Raw genomic sequence first — 26,386 nt, 5'->3', positions numbered from 1 at the left:
CAAGTATGCTCTACCCTGCAAATAGCAGCCAATGCAGTGCTGGCATAGACCAGTGCTATTACCATTTTAATGAGATCTTCAGACATTGTGGTATAGAGAGGGCCAATCTCCAGACTCATATATCTGTGCAGCAAGACAAGGTGGCATGACAAGGTGGCAACAGGGCACATGTAACCTGTCCATGTAGTACGTCTTTTGTATTATTATTTACTGCCACTGAGGGTGACTGACAGGAGGCCCCTGCTGAGGTGTTACCCTGACAACGCATCCCGGGCCGTCCCTGTCAATCACCGCCTGTCCCGCCCCCCGGCACCCATCGTGACGTGTCCACGTGAATCACCCCGCCAACCTCCTTCTCCAGCCCACGCCCGCTTAGTCACTCAGAAACAGAAAGGGGCGGCAGCGGCACGCGCCGTTCGTAGCACGCCTCGGACACAGCTGATAGGCGGGTTCCGTCAATCTCAGCCAATGGGAGGCGCGGAGGGCGGGGTTTAGTGGGAGGCAACGCTCCAGCAGACTGAACGGCGAAGCATTCACTGACAGCTCTACGGAGAGAGCAGCTGTGCTGCTGGGGCTCTGTGCAGGGGGGTGGGATGCTGCGCCCTGATTGGTCGCTGATCTCCGCAACGAAGGATTCTGATTAGCTGCTGAGCAGCTGGGCAGGTATGTGCGTAGGCGGAGGGAGGGTAATGGCGGACGGTGGCTGTGGGGAGGGGGTGGGGGTCTGTGTGTCCGGAGTCTGAGGGGCTCTGCGCTGTTAGACCAACTCCCTTGTATGGGATAGGGGACTATCAGCCTAGTGCATGGGGATATTTCCTGTACACCCAGGGTGACAGCTCTTATATGTATGTATATATAACCAGGTCCACATAGATTCACCAGGGGAGCGATCTACTCCTCTGTACAGCCCCCACTTGGAACAGATCCATGCCTGTGTGCTGGGGATATACCCATTCCTCTCTATACCTAGGGGTAGAGACCCCCTGAGGGGACAACACAGTACCAATATACACAGAAGTCCATTTAAAGTCAGGTTTTATAGGCAGTTATATAGTGACTGGGTACTTTCATATCAGAAATCCCTTGGACCGACCCACTTTAACTTAAAAAATGTTTTCTACGACCTCTCGGGGGACAGACCCCCCCCCCCCCCCCTAGGTGTGTATGTGTGTGTGTATATGTATATGTATATATATATATATATATATATATATATATATATATATATATATATATATATATATATATTTCTATATTATAGTCACATTAAATGTCAGAGAATTAAATATGGCTGTATGTCAGGAAACTTACGTCTGTCTACTACACCTTTGTGGCTGAGGGTTTCTCAGCTCAGGGAAAATCCTTCTTGTTTGGAAATGGCATTATTACTACTAGATGGGGATGATGATGTTTGCTTCCCTCTTAGTGGGTGAGTCAGCAGGTGGTCCTGTCCTGGGGGGTATAAGTCATCCTTTATTATACACATAGGGAGAAATCAGTCTGCATTAGGCAATCTCCTTTAGTCTGGTAATGTATATTTAATGGGTCTCTTACCTGCGCTTAGATCTGTGCACATACAGGGTACTAAGATCTCCAGTAAAGACAGCAGCCCTTATTCTGCACAGGCTTCTGCAGATGAGTAAGGAGCGGAGGTAGTTCTGTGTGGGGCAGTCATTCTGGTTAGGGAGGGGGAGATCCTGGCTGGAGCCTTCAATTAACAGCAAATATGAAATATACCTGTAGTTAATGTATGTTTAATTGGCGTGTGTTGCCTGTGCAGTTTCATGAATACATGTAACTTTTTACATTCGGCTTCTTGAAATCCAAAAATGCTAAATGTTGTTTTTTTGGTCTATGGTAGTATTACTGTGGGTGACCTTCAGGATTAATGTGGCTACTGATTGCAAATGGTGATTGATTATGTGAAAATATTCTAAAATGTCACTTGATAGGCCATGTGTAGGTTTATTTGCAACACATCGGTTACTTTCTATTATTCTCAGCATTGGCGGCAAAGGGTAATTTAGGAGATTCAGGCACCAGAGTTTACTTTGGAGAAGGTAACAGTAGTGATTCAGAGAGTTATTGTAATTTGATCATAAATGGAGTCTTTGACAGTCCTGTTAATGACCTTTCGGAGATTGATGCTAAATATAAAGAGTTTGAGATTGTCATCAATATTGAAGTCCATGTTTCCATTCCTTCATAGTGATGTGAATACCTTTGATCCAATATTTGGATTCAATTAAAAGTTTAAAAGGTGGGCACATGAGACCAATATTTCATGTGGCTGTAGTGTGGGTTTCATAGTAATAAAAATATATAGTTATAATTGATGATTGGATTTCTTACCTGTCATTTTAATATGAATATTGTGGGTGCCATCTAATTGGTCATTATATATATACATTTCTTGAATCATCATCATCATTTATTTATATAGCGCCACTGACTCCGCAGCGCTGTACAGAGAACTCATTCACATCTGTCCCTGCCCCATTGGAGCTTACAGTCTAAATTCCCTAATATAGACACACACTCACACACATAGAGAGGGAGACAGACAGGTAGAGACTAGGGTCAATTTTGATAGCAACCAATTAACCTACTAGTATGTTTTTTCACAATATTATCACAATATTCTGTTTTATCTTAAGAAATGTATTTATGAAATGTTTTACCAGGAAAAAATGTGCGATGGTTACTCTAGTTTCTGAAGGTGGTAAAGTTTGTTACATTGAGTGACAGATACATATTTACAATCAGACATGTTCTAGCTGAGTGTACTTGTCAGGTCCATTAATTTAAATAAGGGCTTCATTTCTAGAATGACTTTTCTATTACCTTATCTAGAAGTCGGTTTATGCCTACTTAACTACCGCTTTGTTTCAGTGGCCTGTCTACCTAGAACAGTGTTGGCTAACCTGTAATGTAACCTGCAACATCTGGCTGACTCCAGATGTTGTGAAACTACAAGTCCCAGCATGCTTTGCCAATATATAACACCTTATTGCTGGAAGGGTATGCTGGGACTTGTAGTTTCACAACATCTGGAGTGTCACAGGTTAGCCAACACTGATCTTGAAGATACCAATTGCTCTCAACCTTGAAATCTTATGCATGATGTATACAGGGAGCAGAGGAAGTCCTGCTTTGCTCTGAGACGGGCATGATCTCCAGGCACAATGGGAGCAATGAGACAGCCCACCAGCAGGGATTTCTCATTGAACTTCAGGGCCTGTTAGTTTCAAAATGCTGCAGTTCCAAAATAATAAGTAAAGGAAAAGATGAAATGTTTAGGTAATAATGCTCTAGTGTTTAATTATATATAAATACTTTGAGATGTCGTCTTTAGAAAGGACAAAAGTTTAAGGTGGCTTTGGATTTGATTTTGATTAGCAGGTTCTTCAGGATTCGGGGGCATGGGATCTGGCAGCTTCCTTTTGTTTAGTTTAAAGAATTGCAAAGCCCAACCCTTTAGTGCTGTTCAAAGACTGAAATAGATGTACAGCCCCATATTTAGTTTACTGATCATGGCTGTCTGTGGTCACTAACTACCGCTAGATGACCCTAGAAGAGTCCACCTTAACGCTTTGTCATTGTATGGAGTTGATTAGAGATGAATTGGTCACTCTCAGTATATGTCACTTTTATAATAGGAGAATGGTATCTACATTGTATGTGCTTTTAGGTATCACTTTCATGTTTCTCAAATACCTTGTTTTGTCTGTTGATGGTGTAGCCAGGGAACATACATGTCAAAGTATTTCTTCAAGTTATTTACCATATAGAAAGTTAAAGAGAATTGAAACCTTGTCATGGATGAGTCACATTATCAGACATACACACAGGACTGTAGTGTTGTGTAATGTAGACCTCATGTAAGCACAGTGTTTACTACTGATCTGACTCCATTACCTTGTAGATTGTGGTAGATCGGCAACATAATCTTTCAAAATTAACCAAAGTATTTCACTCCGTCTTCAGTTAGATATGAATTGTGGCTAATCACAATGTATTTTAATTTTGTTTTGTAGACCCATGTTGGCCAAAGGCACCAAACGTAAATATTCAGAGGTGGAGGGGGAGATGGTAAGTGGTCCTGAAACAGAGATGGCAGCGAGATGCCAGAGCTCCCTGCCTGCAGTGCAGTCCCACTGCTTGATGAACATATCTCTTGTGAAGCTTCACCGTAGCCTGCATCACGTGGAGCCCAACCTGAGGCATCTCGTGCTGGTGGCCAACACCTTGCGTCGTCTTCAGGATAACATGCAGGCAGAATCCACTGGTCCAGGAGTGGGTAAAACTGCGGAGGACAACTCCAGAAAGGACTACTCCCAAACAATCGTCAACGAGAGTAAAAAAACAACCCTGGAAATCCCAGTAGAAGATACCCTGGTCTCCAGCATGGATGCATCTTTGTATTCTTCTATTTCCACCATTCTTGAGGATTTAAACAATTTTGAGGGATTGAGTTGTTCTCCGCTTCCCCAGGCAGAAGACGACCAGCTTTGTTACCCAAAAGACTTCGGTAGAGATGGAAGCCTAGAGGAATCTGGTAAGCTGACTACAACGTCCAGCCTCCTAACTTCCTCAACCTACCTCCTAGGTGACAACCTAGAGGACATTTTTGAAGACATTGACACTTCTATGTATGATAGTGACCCCTGGTCGAGCAGCAACCTTCTTAACTTCAAAACATTATCGAATATGAATGATGCTGAGGAGAAGGCATCGACAGATGGACAGGACTCTATGCTGGAACTTAGTGACTTGGACTATTTGATGGATGTTCTGGTGGGAACCCAAAACTGCTGATCATCCCAGTAGGACTTTAAAGGACACAATGCTGTAACAATATAGTGTCTTGTAACAAGACACTATATTGTAAATAATGAGTGGACTTCATTTTAATTTATTTTGAACAGATTAACTCAACGGTTATCATTTTGGGTAAGGAGAGGGCATTATTTGCAGTTTCACCTATCCAATACAATCCTGAAAAAATTGTTACTTGCTGAAGACAAATCTCAAGTTTACCGTAAGGAAAGCTCTAAAGAACAATGCTGACCGAGAGCTAACGAATGATGCCTATCTATGCCATACCACAACCAGTGTAAGCAGGCCTTTTCAGTATAAGACAGTGATGGCTAACCTGTGACACTCCAGGTGTTGTGAAACTACAAGTCCCAGCATGCTTTGCCATCGGCTAATTATCTACTGGCAAAGCATGCTGGGGCTTGTAGTTTCACAACACCTGGAGTGTCACAGGTTAGCCATCACTGCTATAAGAGATACATGTTCACATTTTTTTGTTTTTAAAACTTTCCACAGATTTCTGAACTAGTTGCTAAATTATTTTGTAAATCCAGATATAAAAAAAAAACTACTTTTATATGAAACATGAGGAAGCCATTGGGGCAGTTTGCCCAGCAGATACATATAAAATGTATATTAAACCTATAGATATATAAATATTCTATATTTTTAAGAACTAATTTAAGCTTACATGCCTTAATCATGCTACATTTCTGTACAGTCTTCATGGGTTTCCTCTACTTTCGTCACCAAAATGTTGTTGGTGTGCGTATCTTTTTCTTTTTAAATTGGCATGCCCGATGACAGGCCAGAAATTATTTATTTTTAATATCTGATAAATGTAATGGCGGCTAACATAAGGTAATTAAACGATTATGTAACATTTTTAAATTTCAGGTTTTTCCTAATGGTTTTAACTTGTCTAAAAATACAAACAAAAACAAACCATTTTAAAATTGTAGAAATTAAGCAATATCATTTGTATACTTCTATAACGATAAATAAACCAATTTAATATTTGGGTTTAGAAGCCATGGGTTTAGGACCTGGCATTTGGGGAGAAATCTTCTCAACTTCTGTGCTGGGTTTCTATAATCCTCTTCCAAAACAGCAAAGCTACTTCTTCTATTAAGGCCAGTGCTGTTACTTCACCTTAACGTTTTGTTTTAAGATATTTATTTAAAAAATGTACCTAATTTTCCAGTGTTGTTATTAACAAGATGTGTTTCCCTTATATAGGGGAATCCATAACCCCAAAGGTTTAGGAGAATTCTCAAATTTTCTGATCATTTCAGCTGTAATAAAGGTCTGGTGATAGTATTTATTGACATTTTGTGGTCATTCGGAATTGATTTTCTTAATAATTTTAACACTTGGATTACTCTCATTATTTATCCTTTGTGAATATTTATGATTGGAATAAAGCGGATTTTCGTAACTGGATGTACTTGTTTTATTTGCTTATCAACGCTAGGGAATAATCCATGTAGCAAACCTGTACACAGATATTCATATTTAGTCTGATTCCAACTCGCTTCCAAGAATTATACTAATGCAGGATGCAAATTAACGGCCTGCAGCCTTCCAGAGCAGACCAGAAAATGTAATTTGAACCTTTCTAGTGTCTTCAAGGAATGTCCACCAAAAAAGAAATTCTGCCTCTCTCCCCCTCTGCCCTCTCCTTTATTTTCACCCCCTCCCCCTGTGCTGTTTACCTCTATACAAGCAGCCAGGAGAGGAGGTGATATCCCTGGTATCACATACAGGGGTGTCGAGAGGGGGGGTTCAGGGTAAAAGCACCGCGGCCCTGGCTGGCCTGTGCAGGGGGAGGATCCACCAACTTGGTGTGACTACGCCCCTTTCTGCGGCTATGGAAGGGGCCCACAGAAGTTGCTGTACTGGAGCCGAAACTCCTCTTGGCGGCTCTGACTACACATGTGCTGCTGCTAGATATCACCGATTGGCCATGAACTCCATTAACGTCATCACCATGTTAATGTTTTCACAGACTACCAATGACCGGGGGCAGCAGTATGTGGGGTTATCCCATCCTCTACCCAAAGCTTGTCTAAGAGGTAAGAAGAGGGCAGTGTGTGTGGATTGGAATAAGGAGCAACAGGGGGTGTGAAAGAGAAATGAGTGAGGGGGAGAAGTAATTAAATGGGAGCGATGTTGGTGGAAGTCAATTACAAGGGAGGATGGTGGAGGAAAAAAAATTGTTACAGTATATTGTATATTTATTTTGAGGCTAAAGTTGACAGGCTGATATCAACCGTACTTGCCAATTCTCCTGGAATGTGTGGGAGACTACCAAAATAATGGGCGATCTCCTTGAAGCCAGGCCACTGGAGAGTGGTGGCCATTTCTTTATAGATCATCTCTTTCTGGAGAACAGCGACCATTTTCTTGTAGCACAACTCCTCCCGGTAATGAGATGTGATACAAGCAGGATGAGAAAATGGCAGACACTCTCCAGTACAGTGTGTAGTCATTACTTAGTATTCTCCCCAGAGACAATGGGGGTAGAGAGGCTGAGAGAGATGAGGTGGGGGAGAGGAAGGAGGTAAGAGTGAGGAGAGATGGAGGTAAAGAAAGAGAAGGGGTATAAGGAAGAGAAAATCCGGGACAGAAAGGGGATGAGGGGTGTGGTAACGGTGTCTGTGTGGGAGGTGGGGAGAGAATGTGGTAAGAGGGTCCTGAGATATATAATGGGCAGCACGGTGGCTCAGGGGTTAGCACTTCTGCCTCACGGCACTGGGGTCATGAGTTCAATTCCCGACCATGGTCTTATCGGTGTGGCGTGTGTATGTTCTCCCCGTGTTTGCGTGGATTTCCTCCGAGTGCTCCGGTTTCCTCCCACACTCCAAAAACAAACTAAAAGGTTAATTGGTTGCTATCAAATTGACCTTCGTCTCTCTCCGGCTGTGTGTGTGTATGTTAGGGAATTTAGACTGTAAGCTCCAATGGGGCAGGGACTGATGTGAGTGAGTTCTCTGTACAGCGTTGCGGAATAAATGATGATGATATAATGTTCCAGCTGGTAGTGCTGGGCACTGCCCTGGCCAGTACTACATAACACCCATGCGTGGAGATAAAGCATGACCCTTGGGCACAGTGACGACTAGGTGATCCTGTTTTAGTATGGTGTCAACAACAGTTGTTTCTGACATTAACCACAATGTACCATGAGAGGGAGGAAATAATTTGCATTCAGTGGAAAATCTAAATCCTTTGCGAGACAAAAATGTAAACCTGCCTGACATAAGTACCCAAAAAAATGACCCACTGTAATGGCCATGAGACCATACTTCCTAGAACTGCTCTGTACCCTCATTGAAAGCTCCCACCAGAATGACTGAGCCTCTCTGGTCTTGCTAATACCCAACTTTATTTACTACAAACATGCTGCCATTCTTAATATTAGACTTAAACAACCTTTCCCCCCCCCCCCCCCCCCCATACTGTATCTACTATATAAGAACAGAGAGTTTAATGGCAATGGAAAGCATGACGCTTAGATGGACACAGGACGACCATCGACCCTGATGTCTCCGCCTGTAAGAGGTTATTGCATGAAGCAGTTACAGCTGTCAGTACAGAGCCAGTCAGAGTAAAAGCTATTTTAAGAACCCCTGACCAAAAATATGTATGTCCCTGTAATATTTCTACCAAGAGGCAAATTCATGCATCTATTGTTTCCCATAACTCTTGAATTATATGCTCACTTATGCAGGGTCACCCTTCCCCTTTGCTTCCCGCCATTGTATGTATTTGTATCATGATGCACTCGATGTACAGCGCTGCGTAATATGTTGGTGCTTTATATATACATGATGATAATATAATACATTTAGAACATAATACATCCACAGATTTTCCATGAGCCATCTTCTACATTATATCCCACTGATTATTTCATTAGATAAGGAATTCAAAATTAATTTTGGTTATTCAGTTGTGAGGAAGTTGTATAAGAAAAATCCTGCCTTGTGTGCAACTATATTTCAATTTAACAATACACTAAAGTTTATGTGTGATATAGGGAAGATTCATTATGGTGGCTTAGGGTTACAGCTGAGATCATACTAGTGACCTTAAAAGACCCAGGTGAAGGTCAGAGCCAGGACATTGGAGAAGAACATCCCAAATTAGTGAGATTTAGAGACAAGTGGGGCTTATGTAGAGTTTTAGGCACTTACCCCCAAACGTAAACAAGAAACTCCGTCTGGACAGTGTTATTAATAAATGTGAAAGTCACTTTTTCCATATAAAATGTAATTAAACACAGGCACAAATACAAAAGCAAATTGCATTCAAGTAAATACAAACATCTGTTGTTTTCCCCTGAAGCGTAAAAGGGGAATCTTCTTTCCTGCCGTATGTCCAAATGGAACTATCAATTAAGTAATGCGAGATGCGCAGCTTTATAGAATATAACAGCCACACTAATTAATGAAGTAACCTCAGGGGGAGGGGTGAAGATGCTATTAGCCAATCAGAAGCTGGTAGCTAGTGCTGCCTATCGTCCTTATTATAGGTGTGTCTCCTTGCACCAGATTCACCTCCAGACAAGTGTATGTATGTATCCAAATCTACCTCAGTCATGGGCCCTTACTGTACTTACTGGCCCTTAGCATAAATGAATGAGCAGAAGTTTGCACAGGCCAAGGGAAAAAGTTGGATGGAGTGAGGGCATTACCTACAAAGCACGGAAGAGGCTCACTGGTGGGCCTAGCTTTTTGAGTAGTGCAGAATTGACATTTCCATTTGCGGAGCCAAGACTACTGTAATGAGATAAAGGGTGTGGAGAGATCAGGTTTTTTTAGGGGTGCTCTTTGCTGCTTGGACGCATGCCCTCATTTCAACTGAACAAAAGGACTTTAATTTTGCATCAGCATATAGCTAGCACACCTTGGTTCTTATCCTATACTTATAATGGGCCCCTTTTCATAGGCAAACCGAGGGGTGGGATTCCTAGTGCCTGGAAACCCCCCTCCAAGCCTGGGGCACTGTATAATTGAGGTGGCTGGACCCTGCACCCACTTGAAAAGGGAGAGCTGCGTGCACCTAACAGTAGTGCACGCAGCATTGCCCATGTATATTATGGGGATAGGTAGAGTTGGAGAGCAGCCAAGCACTGTCTAAAATTATAGCCACGCCCCCATGCATGCTGGTCACGCCCACTGGCGACATGGTTTGGAAACCTCCCTCTACAAATCCTGCATTTGCCCCTCCTTTTTGAAACTCCATGTTGCAGCTTTGCATAAAAGCACATTTCCAGGCACCCGCTGATCAATGTAATAAGCCAGTCCTGATGTCCTATCACTCTCATGATTCATGTGAGCCATGAGTGAGACTAAACCCATGATTATTGTAGAAGAAAAAACTGAAAAATGTATTTTACTGAAAAGGATGATATAAAAGTGGTAGGACGTTCATGTTACGTTTACACTTTTGCACAGTGCACATCTGGAGATTTTTTTGAGATCTATTGATATAGACCATATTTGCCCACTCTCCCGGAACTTCTGGTAGTCTCCCGAATTCGGGTAGGTCTCCCAAACTCCTAGGAGAGCAGATCAGTCTCCCATAGTCTGCATAGGATACAGGAACAGGATGGGGGCCTCTATGATGCAATTTGCAGTCAATAGCGTAATTTAGGCCCCGCCCCTGTGGGAAAATGACGTGATTGCAACTTCTCAGTTGTACTTCATATCCCCTCAGGGATCTCCTAACATAAAAAGTCGGTAAGTATGACATAGACGCATTAATGACTTCCATTGAGTTCCTGTAAGATAAAAGTCAAATATTGTTCTGTGAACACAGATCTGAAATCCATATTTTCTTGTGTGACGTGTAGAGTAGGGAGCAGAGAACCCAAAGTCTCCAAGATATGCTCTATATAGGGTCTATGGATGCAGGTAACTGACCGCTAGTGAGAGCGTTTTCAGCGAATTAGGAGACTAATACCCCATTCATACTGCACCAAAAACCCGAGTTTTGCCAGGGCAAGCCCATATGACCCGGGTCGAGGTGCAGTATGAATGGTCCCAGATCTAATTCCCAGGTCATCAGACCCGGGTCTTTTGTTGGGGTAATTCCCAGCTCTGCCCCGGGAAGCCTGCACTATGAATGGTGCTACCCGGGTTTTTCAACCCAGGTTTTACCAGACACAAGTAAATAAAAAATATCACAAGACGAGCCAATCAGAGCGTCTCTTGTGATGTTGCCATGGAGCCCCCAGGAAGACCCGTGTTCAGTATGAGCGCGGTCTACCCGTGATTTTGTCTCCGGGGGAGCCTCTGCCACCCGGCAATATCCCAGGTTCATATACCCGGGTTATTGCCAGGACGGCACTATGAAAGCGGTATAACTAGTAGGGGCAGGCTGGGCTGGGGGGCATCTGCCCCCCATGCCAATCACATAGTGGGCTACTTTGGGCTGGGTCACTGGACCACCTGATTTTTTTTTCCTTAAAAATGTTCCTAATAGGCTGCTGATTAGAGTCTTGCCCCCTCCCCCCCCCCCCCCCCGGGCTAAAATTTGCCAGCCCTCCCTTGTAAACTAGTAGACTTTGTTATATAATACACCCAGTGTAAATGAGCAGACACCTGGCCATAATTGATATTATAATATTATATACAGGTGAGGAATCACAGTATATGTAACATGTACATAAGGGTCATAGCCTGTTGGGGATATAGAACCAGTGGCTGAGTGTTAGTTCCAGAGAGAGCTTGTTTCCTGCTGCTGGTTGTGTAATGTTCAGAGAGAGAGAGAGAGGCCTCCCCCACCCAGGCTGGCTCAGGACATCACTGCTGCCTTTTATGGGTCCAGATTGCTGGAGCAGAGGCGTGGCCCCGGCCTGGGCTCCCTGACAGACACAAACGTGCTTCGAATTCTTCATGGGAGACTTTTTTTTTTTTTTTTATATCCTCTGATGGCCCCTGATGTCATTCTTGGTTCACTCTCTTTTTTTTTTTCGTTTGTGTTGAGGAGTTATTCTCTGTAAAGGAAGGTGCTTGGGAAAGTCCAGGTTGAGCCCCGTGCTGTCTATTTCTGATAAATCCAGGAGGAAATGCTTTGTGTTATGTGTAAGTTGCAATTTAACTGTTGTAGTGTAAATAAATTATGTTGACAAACGCTTCTCCTTAATATTGGACCCCCCAGTTCCCTTCCATGTAGAGAACAAAACACTACAAGGGACGTGAACCTGGCTTTGCCAACTTGTAGAAAAAGCTAAAATAAAATGTCATATAGCCATACATTGTACCTGTTGTTTGCACGCAGCGGAGTCAGTCGTCAGCAACATTAACGCGTTGTTATAGCGCCTGCATATTCTGTAGTGCTTTACAATTGCCATTTGAGGACTGAACCAATTTTCAGTCTGTTAGCGGACTTACCCAGTAAGCAATGTTAGATAACTAAGCGTTCAACCTTATAGCCCCTCTATTATTCCCATTCACACCCAGATTAGCTCTTCAAATAAACACTCCTATTTATTTATCAACAGTTTTTTATATCGCTCCTATTTATGCAATGGTATTTAATTATTCATTGTGCAGTTTACAATCTATATTCCATACCACATGGACGTACACACACACTACGTTTAATTCATACTTGCCAACTCTCCCGTAATATCCAGGAGACTCCCGGATTCCGGGTAGGTCTCCCGGACTCCCGGGATTGTATGGCAGCCTCCCGCATCTGCCCACTTTCTAGTGAAGTGGGCAGAATTAAGCCCAAAATGCAGCGATTCTCCGGGAATCTCATCATTTGGCCCCACCACTCGCTGTAAAATGACGCCCCCCACACACCCACCTCCCCCAGGCAGCTCCTGGACGCCAACTAGAAAAAGTTGGCAAGTATGGTTTAATTTTGTCAGGTTCATTTTCGTCAGTTAACTTAGCAGTATGTCTTTGGAGGAACCTGGAGCACCCAGAGGAAACCCACGCAAACACGGGGAGAACATACAAATTTCACATAGATAGGTGTCTGGTTGCAATTGAACCCACGACCCCAGCGAGGTGAGACAACAATGCCAACCACTGTGCCACCATGCATATCCAGCCTTCCCACATACGGCCCCGTGTCTGAGACTGTAGACCAAATTTGTCAACCTGCAACCCTCCAGTGAAACATTGGTATTTGTAGTTCCACAACAGTGCGAGAGACGGGAGTTGTCTACCTGTGCTGTAGATTCAATATAGACAGAAAAGACTTGTTTAACTTACAGGTACACTATTCATTGTCACATGACCATGCCCAATTCTCCGCTGCCAACCATAACTCATTTATGTTATATATTATTATTTACTAAGGCTTCTAAAAAGTAGAAGTGGAGATGTTGTCCATAGCAACCAATCAGATTCTGGCTATCATTTATCTAGTACATTCTAGAAAATGATAGGTAAAATCTGATTGGTTGCTATGGGCAACACCTCCAATGTTCCTTTTTAGAATCTTTAGAAAATCTACCCCCATGTGTCCCACTCATACCTCCCTCCTATTAGATATACTAAAACAAACACACACACACACACTTTTTCTTCTATCTCCATATTTAATTACAATCAACTACAGCACCTTCGTTGAGCCGGAGATCGTGGCAGACAGGAAGCACCACACAGGCTGTGTAGAAAAAGTGAAGCATTGTTACATTTGTCAGATTATAGTTTATGGACATGTCATCAAACCGGTTGCGCAGTCCTAGTGTGAGTTACTGCGTGGAGATGCCCTCTCTACATAGTTCACCTTGAGCTGGCTGCTCTGTACAGCAGTGCGCCAATGTTTTGTGTCATTATCTTTAAAAAGAACAAGACTAATATTTTTCTGTACTTGATAAAATTTTGGCTTTTTAATAATTAAAGGTGTATGTTATATGTGCAGAAATATCTGGCCCAACTATCAGTGTGCAAAGTTCTTAAAGGCACTTTAACTTCAATGCTCGGGGGGGATGCTGCACCTGGCTGCTGGTCATACCGACAGCTGGTTGTGTGAACAGATGTATCGGGAACTCTGTCCCCTACCTCATTTAGGTCTCTTTCATGTGGGTGCTGTGCAGTAATGAATCATGTGTGTGTGTATTATGTAGGTCTCTGGTTCCCCAGTGATCTGTAACATCACCATTATCTATTTGGATAAGTGACGCTGGGTCTTCAGGGTTGGATCTGGAGATGACTGCATAGTAGGAGGCAGCTCAGCATTGTGATATAATACATACTTGCCAACTTTTCCTCGTTGGCCTCAGGGAGATCCCAGGGAAGGTGGGCGTGCGGGGGCGGGGCTTGATGAATTGCATAATTTTGGCCCCACCCCCTAAACGATTGTCACAATTCTGCCCAATTACAGCAGGGAGTGGGGCTAAGATTACGTGATATTTGCATCTTTAAGCCCCCCCCCCCCCTGTCAATTATCTAGGGGTGAGAACTGGGAGGTTGTCCTGCTCTTCCGGGAGGCCGGGAGGTTTCCAAGAAATCTGGGAGTCACCTGGGCATTCCGGGAGAGTAGGCAACTATGCTTAAAGAAAAGCAGCTAATGAACCTCTAGAGACTGAAGTATCTTTTACATACTGTCTCCATTACTGAAGTCATGTTGTCTTACCTGTCAGTCTTGATTAAATCTTGGACTCCATGAAAATGGCCACCTCCATAGGCATCAATACATGGACATAGGACACAATTTCTGAACAGTGTCATCATACCACAGATGGTGAAGCCAACCACGTCTTGTACTGGCTCAGCATCAGGGAGAATGCCAGACTCTTCAGGGAGTGAGGGAGATCACCCCTATTTCAGGGAGTCTCCCTGACATTCAAGGAGAGTTGGCAAGTATGATGTAAAGTCCCACTGACAGGGCAGAAACTTACTGCTGTTTGCCTGAGCTCTTCAGCTCTAACATCAATGTGCAAAGGTGCCAAGATGGGGGGAGAAACAGGTGCAAAGTACCGGAGACCGGGCCTGCCTGGGGGACCATGGCCTGGCTGTATAGTGGGAGGAGCCAAAAACCCGGTGTGGACACACCTCCTGGGTAGCTATGGAAGGAGCCCCACAAGATTTCTGTACTTGGGATTAAATTCTTCTTGCCGGCCCTGTACCTCATATCCCGAATGTAATTTGCAATTAAGAGGTTCCTCAGAAGGGTTCTACCTCTCCGGTGATACAACAGGAGACTAATAGATATTAGGGGGTAAATGTATAAATATGCGGGTTCTTCAACACCCGCTTGTTCAGCCTCTTCCGCGATTAAATTTCAAGCGGCGCTGCATTGTAAAGGGTTAACTTCCCTTTACAATGCAGCGCCGCTTGAAATTTAATCGCGGAAGAGGCTGAACACGCGGGTGTTGAAGAACCCGCAGATTGATACATTTACCCCTAGGGGTCTCTGTAATTTGGTCTCCCCATCAGAGGTGGATTAAAAGGCTAATTCCACCCAAAACATAAAATTCAATTTGGGTGGAATTTCATAAGTGAAATATAGATGCAGAAAATGGCTTAAATGTGGTGTCAGGGACTCCAGCCTCTGCCGGCTCCCTGATCTGATAACCTATCAAATAATCAAAGTCAAACACTATATCACCTCTATTTTGTCAGGAAGCCGCTACTGACCACCTTTACCTGTCACAAACTGCACTCTGCGCACTCGTGACTTAGAAGTTTACTGTAAGGGGACACACAGGATTCCAGCGCTCAGTCTTGCACTCACCGATCCATAAGGTTACAGATCTAAATGGTCCTATCACCAACACAGGCACCGACTTCCACACCACTCAACTGCCACCATCTATGTATAAGGCTCGTAGAAAACTTGTGACTTAATTACCCAATCGCGCACACTCTGCGCTCTGATAGCTAAAAGAGGTAACACTTCCCACAGTGGTATTTAAAGTAATCAACCTCTTCAAAACAGGCAGTGAATTTGTTTAGAGCAATAAGGACAGCACTTATTAAATTGGAATTTAATATACGAAAAAGTACAATTCTTACAGATTATAAAAACAATTAATAAAAAATGACATATCATACAGCAAAAAATATAAAATAAAAAGGAAAACAGTTCAGAATATAAACTTACATACAAGTTGTATAATCATCGCCAAGAGAAATTGGTTTGGAAGATAAACAGCTTATCAATGCTGATTGATTTCCCAAACGTCTGACAGGATCTAATAAGTGTTCTCATCTTTTAGAGATACTTTTTCACCTTTCCCTTCCTACTGGGGGTGGTCTCCTGTTACACAGCTTTACAACCACAATTTACATCTTCCCGGTTTAATCTCCAACGCTAAAATGTAACATATATTTTCTGGGGAGTGTCACACAGACCTAATTTTATCCTTACTAAAACCAAAACAAATGTACCACTCTACAAGTACTAGAGATAGGTCAAGTTGAGACCTAGTTGAGATTAGTTAAGTTGATAATAATTTCCTCTCATTTCCTGTGTGACAAACAGCTTTATTCGACGTACGGGTTGCCTTCCTTTTCCTATTTATGAATGTGTGATTGATCACTAATTATATTGATTCTAAGTGGTATTTTGGAAATGGAATTATATTTCCCTATATTAAATATAGCAAGTCGTCATGTGCTCACATAGCTCATGGGCTAGATTTACTAAACTGCGGGTTTGAAAAAGTGGAGATGTTGCCAATAGCAACCTATCAGATTCTAGTTATTTATTTAGTACATTCTACAAAATGACTGGTTGCTATAGGCAACATCTCCACTTTTTCAAACCTGCAGTTTAGTAAATATACCTCCATGTCTCTTTGTGTTAGACCCCCTGCTAGGATGGTTCCCTAAATCTCTTTAGGTGCCAAAAACCACACCAACACCAGAACATAGTCATTCGCATCTCGCTCTAGTTTACAGAGTAACACAAATTATACATGGATTCATTTGATATACAGTATTTACAATGCAGTCCCTTATGATTTTGCTTTATTCACCACAGTTATGTTATGAATTAATATTTAAGTGTAATTTCTCCCTTTTCACGACATGTGATTCGGTATTTCAGCGGAACCAGCGCTTCCTCTGGCTACTGACGCGTTCCGCTGATGCTCTCCTCAATGGACAACATGCTGCTTGTATGGTAAAGGCCTGAGCGGCAGATATGAGTAGAGCATTATTGGCCAGCAGCAGATATCAGGAGCCTTGTATGATTAGGTAGATGCTGGACCTCAGGTAAGAAGTAATATTCTGCATTAATCTTTACCTTATGTAGCTGCACTGAAAATGATCCTTTAATCTTTTTGCCTTTTGTTGCCATCCCATCTTTACCCAATTTAGGCAGAGCTTCATTTTAACCTATATGTCCTATTTATATAAAATAAATAAATGACTATCTGAATCAAGGGGTTGCCTGATTACTACTGCCATAGTCCCTCTCCTGGTTTAAAGTGGACCTATCACCTACATACAGCGGAGACATCCACTTCTGTGTGGGCTGAACAGCGGTATTACTGAGTCATTATCTGACTGATATTCATAAGGCCTAACGTCAAAAGGTGTCACAATTATAGGGTCAGGGGTACAGCTGAGAGGGGCTTTCCCTACCAAAGTCCTGTGTGCAAAATTGCCCACAAATGTCTTGTTACACCCCTGCCTAACGTATAATCATGCGTTCCCTATTACTTATTCTCATGATTTTTAGTTTATCCCACAAAATGGATGACAGCTCCAGGGGCAAACGCAAGATTTATAGAGAGGGGTTATCACACCACGACGCCAGTGGGCGTGGCCAGCATGCTTCGGGGAGTGGCTATAATTTCAGACGGTGCTTGGCTGCTCTCCAACTCTTCCTATCCCCATCATATACACGGCCAATGCTGCCTGCGCTACTGCTAGGGGCACACAGCTCTCCCTTTATTAGCAGAGCCGTGTGAAGCTGGACATACCTCCCAACTGTCCCTACAATCAGGACAAAGTCCTGACTGAGTGTGTCAGCACAGTTGACAGACTGTCCTGCTCTCTCCTACCTGATCTTGCTGCTTTCAATACTTGTTGGGGAGAGATGGCTGTGAACAGTGCAGACAAAAATGATCTGCACACAATCTGCAAAATGGCTGATCCTGGGGCAGGGTCCAGCCACCTCAAGCATACAGTACCCCAGGCTGGGAGGGGGAAGTTCCAGGCACTAGTAACTCCCCCACCCTTCCCCCTCGGTTTGCCTGTGAGTTCCAGAATATTGTGCTTAAAGGGATACTATGCGGGTTAGCCTATAAATAATATATATTAGTAAATTTGTAATGGGGGGCTCTCCCATACGACCAGGGCTGTCTGGCAAATGACACTCGGCTCACCAGCCTATTAGGAACATTTTAAAGGAAAAAAAATGCAAGCCCAGTGACTCAGGTAACCCCCCAACCTGCCCCCCAGCACAGCCAGACCCTGCATATTACAGATACTTTGATCAAAGGTTCTTGCTTGCAAATTATCTGAGTGGTCTACAATTGTTCCTGAGATGTGACCAGCTGTACTAATAGAGGCTGTGGCAGATTTAATTATTTATCTGGGGTGAGAAAGAAATGCAATGGACCCTCTAATATTAATCAATTCAAATATGTTCAGAAATAAGACCCTCGGTCAGAGTAAGTTATGCTCATATATTGTATTAAACACCAACAGAAAAGTGAAAGTAAAAGTAATGTCTATTTATATATGGAGTGTGCTTCCTCTTTATCATCTGATGACATTTAGTACATAACCTCTTTGCACAACACGCATTGAAGATGTCACGTTGAACATTATAAGAAGCAGATCAGGATCTATGATGCAGTAATAGTGCAGACCCTGTGTGGATCCTTACACCCTGAAATGCAGTCAACAAATTAATTTGTTTTAAACCTAATTGGTCACAAATGGCAACATATATGTATCCATAATTACTGCTGATTGACATCTGCCCGGGATATATCAGATGCCAATTGGGCTGGCTGTAAATGTGGTTGGATGACTGCGATCTGAGTATGTATACAATCACTGTCCATCCTGGACAGCCTTTTATAGCCTAACTCAGTGTTGGCTAACCTGTGACACTTCAGGTGTTGTGAAACTACAAGTCCCAGCATGCTTTACCAATAGATAGCAACTTATTGCTGGAAGGATATGCTGGGACTTGTAGTTTCACAACACCTGGAGTGTCACAGATTAGCCAACACCGGCCTAACTCCTAATGGTAATCTGGTCGAGATCTGGGCACTTATACAGCAGATTAGTAAAATTTGTAGTATGGTGGTAAAGTCAGGCTTATAAAGACAATTTTGAATGCATCGCACTTGTGAAACACTATTTAAAGGTGTTGTTAAATAAAAACAAATCAATAGTTGCTATAGCATTGGCAGCACGGTGGCTTAGTGGTTAGCACTTCTGCCTCTCTGTGGAGTTTGTATGTTCTCCCCGTGTTTGCGTGGGTTTCCTCTGGGTGCTCCGGTTTCCTCCCACATTCCAAAAACATACTGGTAGGTTAATTGGCTGCTATCAAATTGACCTTTGTCTGTCTGTCTGTGTATGTATGTTAGGGAATTTAGACTGTAAGCTCCAATGGGGGAGGAACTGATGTGTGTGAGTTCTCTGTACAGCGCTTCTCTGTGCTGGGATAATTTTCTGTGTGTTTGTTCCTTTTAGGATAACCCCACCCTTTCAAGCACCTGCTATGAGCCTATAAATTGATTGAGCAACTTCCACTTCTGTATTTGTCTGAGAGGCAGTTGGTGTCAGTAGCTGAGGGGGAGTACTGGCGCTGAATTGCTGCTTGGAGGCTTCTGGGGTACCTCTTTGGTAAGTTAGCTCTCAATTTAAAAACACATATATGTATGGCCCAAATATATGGGACTCTCATTGTTTAGAGTTAGAATCACCCTATTAAAAAAAAGCGCCGTGGAGTGGCGGGTGGCTTTAACATACATTTGCAAATGTGTGCAACTAAGACTTTTGCATTTTTATCTGCAGTAGAAATGGAAGGTCTTTTGCTGGCTATAATGTTGTGCTGTGGGAATTTTCTGTGTGTTTGTTCCTTTTAGGATAACCCCACCCTTTCAAGCATCTGTTATGAGCCTATAAATTGATTGAGCAACTTCCACTTCTGTATTTATCAAATTGATTATAGTCTGTGTGTATGTTAGGGAATCTAGACTGTAAGCTCCAATGGGACAGGGACTGATGTGAGTGCGTTCTCTGTACAGCGCTGCGGAATTAGTAGCGCTATATAAATAGATGATGATGATAGTGGTATAAAGTAGCATAAGTGCCATTTTACTTAAATACATTTCCTAATTATCTAGTATTTTTTCAGTAATGCCACAACGATCTTTCTTTTTAGGACAGTCCCATTTATCCATGGACAAAAGGGTATAACCTATCCAATTGGGTAGGTCACACCCCTTTTGCCTGTGGTGTTACCAACATACAAATACAACAATCTTAAAAAAAAAAAGTCATAAGTACCACCGCCTCACACGCAGACATGACCACCAAGTGTCTCCTCCTTCGGTCACTGTGAGGAGCACTGCTAAAAAATTTAATGAGGAAATGAATGTTAGGAGAAAAATCCTATGTCCCAAACATTTAGGATATTGTACTTCATGCCTGTATTCTTGCCATAGCTTAAATTATACAAATAACTTAAATACTGAATGTGACACAAACCTATGAAGTACTTTTGGTGAACAATAGCATATAAACACACTTTCTCCTAAAATTCTCTCACTCTGTTCCAGAATATTCTAAGAACCAGAAAGAGAAAAGTAGGTAATTGCTTTTATTTGGTAATAATGATGTAAATTTATCAAGCTGTAAGTTATCGGCGGGTTTAAAAAGTGGAGATGTTGCCTATAGCAACCGATTGGAATCTAGCTATCATTTTGTAGAATGTAATAAATAAATAACTGGAATCTGATTGGTTGCTATAGGCAACATCTCCATTTTTCAAACTCACTGGAAACTCGCAGCTTGATAAATATACCACATAATCTCTGATCATTTCTTTCCACAGTTACTGTGAGCATACCTCCCAAATGTCCCTATGAGCGGGGGGACACAAAAGGGGCGGGGATGAAAAGAAAAGTAGGTGGTGTTTTACACACATTTTGCCCATTTGTGGGCAGAATTTGGGCAGAACAAGGGAGGTGCTAATTTCGTCCTATTTTTGGAAATTTAAATGTTAGGAGGTATGACTGTGAGGAGCACTGATAAATTATTTAACGGGAAGAGGAATGCCAGTGGCAGCGTTTGGACATACAAGGGTAATTTTTAATTGTAATTAACTAGATCTTAGGCATGATGAACACTGTTGATAACCAAAGATTGGATGCACAATCAGATAAAACATTTCATAAGACTCCCTGCTAAACAGACCTCACAGTCTAGGGGTGCCATGGGGAAGGTGTTCCTGATGAACACCCCCCCTCCCCCTGGAAATGACTATAGAGACTCACTGAGGAATAGAAGCTGCACAGAAGTTCTGGGATCTGCACTGTGCTGTGTGTACAAGGGGAGGGGTGGGAGGTTCAGGTAACAGAACAAACAAACAGTGTCTCCTCTAAGTCACCAAGAGGTGTCCAGCACACAGCACTGGGAGGAGGGGTATCTATAGCTGCCTGAACCGCAGGGGAAAGAGGGTGAGTACTGTCAGTGTGTCTGTCTGTCTTGTCTGTCTCCCATTCCTGCCAGTGTGTCTGTCTGTCCTGTCGGTCTCCCATTCCTGCCAGTGTCTCTGTCTGTCCTGTCACTCTCCCATTCTTGCCAGTGTGTCTCTGTCCTGTCAGTCTCCCATTCCTGCCAGTGTGTCTGTCTGTCCTGTCAGTCTCCCATTCCTGCCAGTGTGTCTGTCTGTCCTGTCGGTCTCCCATTCCTGCCAGTGTCTCTGTCTGTCCTGTCACTCTCCCATTCCTGCCAGTGTGTCTGTCTGTCCTGTCGGTCTTCCATTCCTGCCAGTGTGTCCTGTCGGTCTCCCGTTCCTGCCAGTGTCTCTGTCTGTCCTGTCAGTCTCCCGTTCCTGCCAGTGTGTCTCTGTCCTGTCACTCTCCCATTCTTGCCAGTGTGTCTGTCTGTCCTGTCAGTCTGCCTTTAATAATAAGTTGTTTTGCTAAGTTGTAATTAGTAACAATATTGACTGTGACTTAAGGCTGGGTACACACTATACAAAATTTCTCCCGATGCGATATCCTTAACGATTTTACCAACAATTAAAAACAAAAAAAAGTCCTGATCAGTAGCCAATTCATGTGTACACAATATACACGTTTTACAAGATTTACCTTCAGATCTATGCTCTTCATCTGTCATAACGATCGGCTGAAAAGATTGTGACTCTGCACACTCCATAGAGATCTATGGACACTGCATACACAAAGCAGAATTGGAACGACATTGTTCCATCATTGAACAAGATTTTTAGTCCAGTTTAAAATCAAATCAAACGATAAGATGAGCTTTGGAACGATAACCGCACATAGTTGCACCGTACACATCGTACACACTAATGGGATATCGGGCTGAATATTCATTTATCGTTTAACTGGGCCAATAATCGTCTGAAAACACTGTAGTGTAAGTGTATACCCAGGCTGAGTTTTGTAAGTTTACAGTGTTTGCTCTGAGGGCTCAAACACACTAAGTAACTTTAAAACCATAAAACAAGAGCATTTTACCTGCATTCCAGTCAGTGGCATAAACCAGACAGTGGATGCAGCAAGATCGTCTGTTTCTATGGTAAGTGTATATTACTACATCACAGTACGTACCTGAGACACACACTGTCGGCCGGACGCAGCTAACGTCACCACAAATAAAATGCTATTGTATAGTGTGCAAAAACCATTTTACCCTTTTAAATATAATATTAGTCTCAATGTGGTTATTAAACAAGACTATGTGAATTAGCAATACTTTGGGACTCAACTGTGCTTGTCATATACATAAAACAATTTAACTGCAAAAATAGTGTCTGTTTCGTACCCCTTAAAAAAAAAATCTTTAAAATCTAATAAAAAATTCACAAGGAAAAAAAAATAGTGTCTGTTACTTCCTTATTGCTCAGTTGTTCCGAAATTAAACATTCAGAAACCCCCTATAGATGTCCTGCGTTTGCCCCTGTAGTCTATTCACATCCTTCAAATCCCTCTTGAGTATGTCAAACTAAACAGTGGTGTAGTGTTGTCCCACATTTATTACCAGTGATATCCAATCTAACCTGAGGCTGGTTGATAGCTGGGAGAGAGATCAGCACTTTCACGCCTCTACTTAACGCCCATGGGAAGACCTAATGCTATTTACTTAAATACTACAGCGCTATAGCCAGTGCTTCTTTGTATTTGTCGTTCCCTCCTGTAAAAGCAGGAGGTGATCTTGCCCATACAACTGTTTTTAACACTAGTTCCTTGTATTTGACTGTCCTTTGGCCTTGGTAGTGTTTCACAGTGTACTGCATAGGTTTGCATGACTACGTCTTGTCCTCAGCAATACCCACACACTTGGGTGTGTTCCTGCTTTGGCCACTTCATTCCCTATGAATGCTGTACCTCGACATACCAGATGTTTGCAAAACAGGTCTGTGAGCAGGGATTGGATTCCCAGCAGCCGCCACTAGAGGGCGCACTAGTATGTATAGAATTCAGGAAGACTCCAATAGGGAATACAAATCTTCTCTTTAACCCTTACAGCTGCTTTCTGCCTTTACAGAGTCCCTGATCAAGTAGCAAATGGCAACAATGTTATTCCCCCCTCACACAATTTGGGGGTGACAGAAGGGTCTAAAGCTTCATGGCACTATAGGAGACAATGTGGGTCAGCTGATTGAACGTGTTACAATGTATCACGGTGCTATCTGCCAGATCCAATGTAAAACATGATCTGCTGTCACTCAAATATACAGAAAAGTCCTCAGGATTGTGATCCTCACAGGGTACAAGGAGACCACAGGCATTATCTGCTGTAGTATGTCAGTAGCAATTAGATAACACAAGGATTAGAGATACAAACTTTTCATGAGCTAATTTCGCCATCAACAAATCACCAGAATGGTCTCTTGAGAAGAAACCTCTCTGTATAGGGTTGGTTCTTAGACAATCATATTTATTTGGAAGGGAGATTTACCTTCTGCCCCATTCGCTGAGTTTCCTAATCAGGGAGCTTAATTGTTTAAATGTAGTATAACATAAACATAAACTTATTGTTTTGATTTATTTGTTTTAAGCAGTAAACTTTTACTATAATTGATAATGTGATCAAGTGCAAAACCTTAAAATAATAGATTGCATAGCTCTTTTCATTGGAACAAGTGGCATTTAAAAATACCCCAACATTTCCTTATAGCCCATATTAAAACAGTAGGAGGAATTAATGTATAGAAAATGTTAAGGGGTTTATTTATCAAAGAGAGATAAGCTTTAAATCCTGCAAAAATTCGATTTTTTTTTTTTTACGATTTTGTATTTCTCCCTGTTTCCCAAAGCCTCCAGCCGGTGAGGACTCCAAATACAGCCATTGTCCTCCTATTGCTAACGCCATTTCAGGATAGCATTAGCAGGTGGTGCCCGCAGGAAAAATGCTTTATTAATAAAATAAAGAATTTTTCATCCTCTTTTTAATTTATTTATTTATTTATTTTTTTAACTTTAATCTTTTTTCTTTTTTTTAATAGAATCTAGGACTGCAAGCCAAGGTTAGAGCTTACAGCCCCAGTCCCCAGTCTAAAAAGAATTTGATTGTTGCACCAGCTCACAGCTGGCAGTGTTCAGGTCTTGTTCTATTCCTTAAGTGGGATCCATTGTGCGCCTCCATGTTGTACTTTAGCAGAGAAACACACTTCTGGGCGCAATCTAATCAGTGTAATAAAAAGCTTCATGCGTACAAACATGACACCTGTAATACAGATAGTCCCAAAGTCCCCGAACTCTCAGGATTAATTTGAACCACAAATGAGGCTAAAACAAGCAGTAATTTAACAGAAAAACAAAAAGGTTTATATTTGTCCCCACCAGCGGGTGAGGGGGCATGGCCACATCACGACGAGGGGGTGTGATCATGCCCCCAAAGGGCTGCCTAGTGCTGTAAAGTCCTAGGTTGCCCATTACATACCTCCCTTCCCCCAACATCCCAGGGTGGGACAGCGCCCTAATATTGGGACTGTCCACCTGAAATGGGGACAATTGGGAGGTATGGTACCAGGTACATCAGTGTGAGACCATTGTACTCATATAGAATACCATAGAGGAATGAGGATGAGGAATGTTTATTTTATAGAGTGTCCCACCATTGTCCCTACTGTTCCATAATCGGAATCCAGAGGTTTTCAAAGTTCTGTCAATTAAACAAATCCTGTTTCCAGACATCACTGTCGGTACAAGAGGGCGGAAGAAGAGGCAGTTACCTGGAGTGCATGGAGACCTGAGGTTGCAATTCCAGTAAACAAATAAATAAATCAATAATTGCTGCTGTCTGGTGGCTATAAGGTCATATATGCAGAGATGATCGCCAAGTGACTCCTCCCACATTCACTGTGAGGAGCTCTGCTAAATAATTTATTGAGGAGATGAATGCTAGGAGCAGTGGGATTAAGACAGTGGTCTTTTTTAAATTTAGTTTAATAAACTGTAAGTGTGGTGCTCTAAATTACAGAAATAAGCCTTATCTGAAAAACCCTCCTCCCCAAGCATTCTGGATGAGGGATTCCATACCTGTATTATTACACGTGGCCTTATCATGTGGGAGCAGGAACACAATTTTGGCATCTTTGCCTTATGTGCCAAAATATCTTGTCCCACCACTGCCAGGCCATGAGCAATCATAAATCATAAATCCTATTGGGAATTTCACTTAGTTACATTTGTTTAACAATAGGATATAAACACATGTGCCTTAAAATAAACGTGTGTTATACACACACATACGGGATCTCCCATGATCCACAGTGCTCTGAAAACCAGAAAGAGAAAAGTAGTAAATAATTGCTAATATTTGGTAATAATGTCAGACACATAGACCTAATCACTGATAAGTTATTCCTACAGTCACTGTGAGGAGCACTGCTAAACTATTTATTGAGGAGCGATAAGCCAGGGATAGAATGGGGACGTACATAGGTAATTTTGAATTGTAAAACACAAGTCTAGATACTGTTAATAATCAAACATTTGATGTGTGGGGGTTCAATCAGACAAAATATTTCAAAATGTACCCACCAAATAGCCCTATCCATGTACTCTCGTTCTTTAAATTGCTCAGGAGTATGTCATACCCAAAAATCTTCTTCCATGTCCCTTATGACCCACCAATACTGAGCTGGTACAGCTCCGAGTAACGGATTTTCCTCGTCTTACGTCAGATCCATTTTTCCAAGAAGTAGGTAAGACGTAACCCTATATTACATAAAGACCATATAGCTATCGCCACTGTGGCTTCACGTTTGTCTTTCCCTAAATATCTTTAGTTTCCGATTTATTAATGAAAGTGGCGAATGTGCCATCGTTTAGGTTTAGATCAAATGGAATTATTATAGAAAGGGTTCAGAGAAGGGCGACAAAATTGATAAAGGGTATGGAGTAATTAAGTTATGAGGAAAG

General features: G+C 42.4%; 1 protein-coding gene across 3 annotated transcripts; it reads left to right on the top strand.

The window, feature by feature from the left end:
• Positions 1-538: 538 nt before the first annotated feature.
• On the top strand, positions 539-6,256 carry LOC142102283 (SERTA domain-containing protein 1-like). Of its 3 annotated transcripts, none has more exons than XM_075187045.1 (2): positions 539-663; positions 4,038-6,256. In XM_075187045.1, exon 2 carries the CDS (start codon positions 4,042-4,044, stop codon positions 4,816-4,818), a length of 777 nt encoding a protein of 258 aa, XP_075043146.1. In that variant the 5' UTR covers positions 539-663; positions 4,038-4,041; the 3' UTR covers positions 4,819-6,256. The 3 variants fall into 3 exon arrangements, with proteins under 3 accessions (XP_075043146.1, XP_075043145.1, XP_075043147.1); XM_075187044.1 differs by lacking the exon at positions 539-663 and adding an exon at positions 1,277-1,429; XM_075187046.1 differs by lacking the exon at positions 539-663 and adding an exon at positions 1,446-1,748.
• Positions 6,257-26,386: the final 20,130 nt, after the last annotated feature.

This window comes from Mixophyes fleayi, chromosome 9, assembly GCF_038048845.1.
Source record: "Mixophyes fleayi isolate aMixFle1 chromosome 9, aMixFle1.hap1, whole genome shotgun sequence".
NCBI classification, from domain to species: Eukaryota; Metazoa; Chordata; class Amphibia; order Anura; family Limnodynastidae; genus Mixophyes; species Mixophyes fleayi.
The sequence above is the reverse complement of the archived record's forward strand: the minus strand, read 5'-3'. Positions and strand labels throughout refer to the sequence as shown.

Coding starts and splice junctions, on each gene's coding strand:
- LOC142102283 (XM_075187044.1), top strand. CDS start 1,296: ATGTCAGGAAACTTACGTCTGTCTACTACACCTTTGTGGCTGAGGGTT. Junction 1,430..4,037: donor GTTTGCTTCCCTCTTAGTGG/GTGAGTCAGCAG, acceptor TTTGTTTTGTAG/ACCCATGTTGGCCAAAGGCA.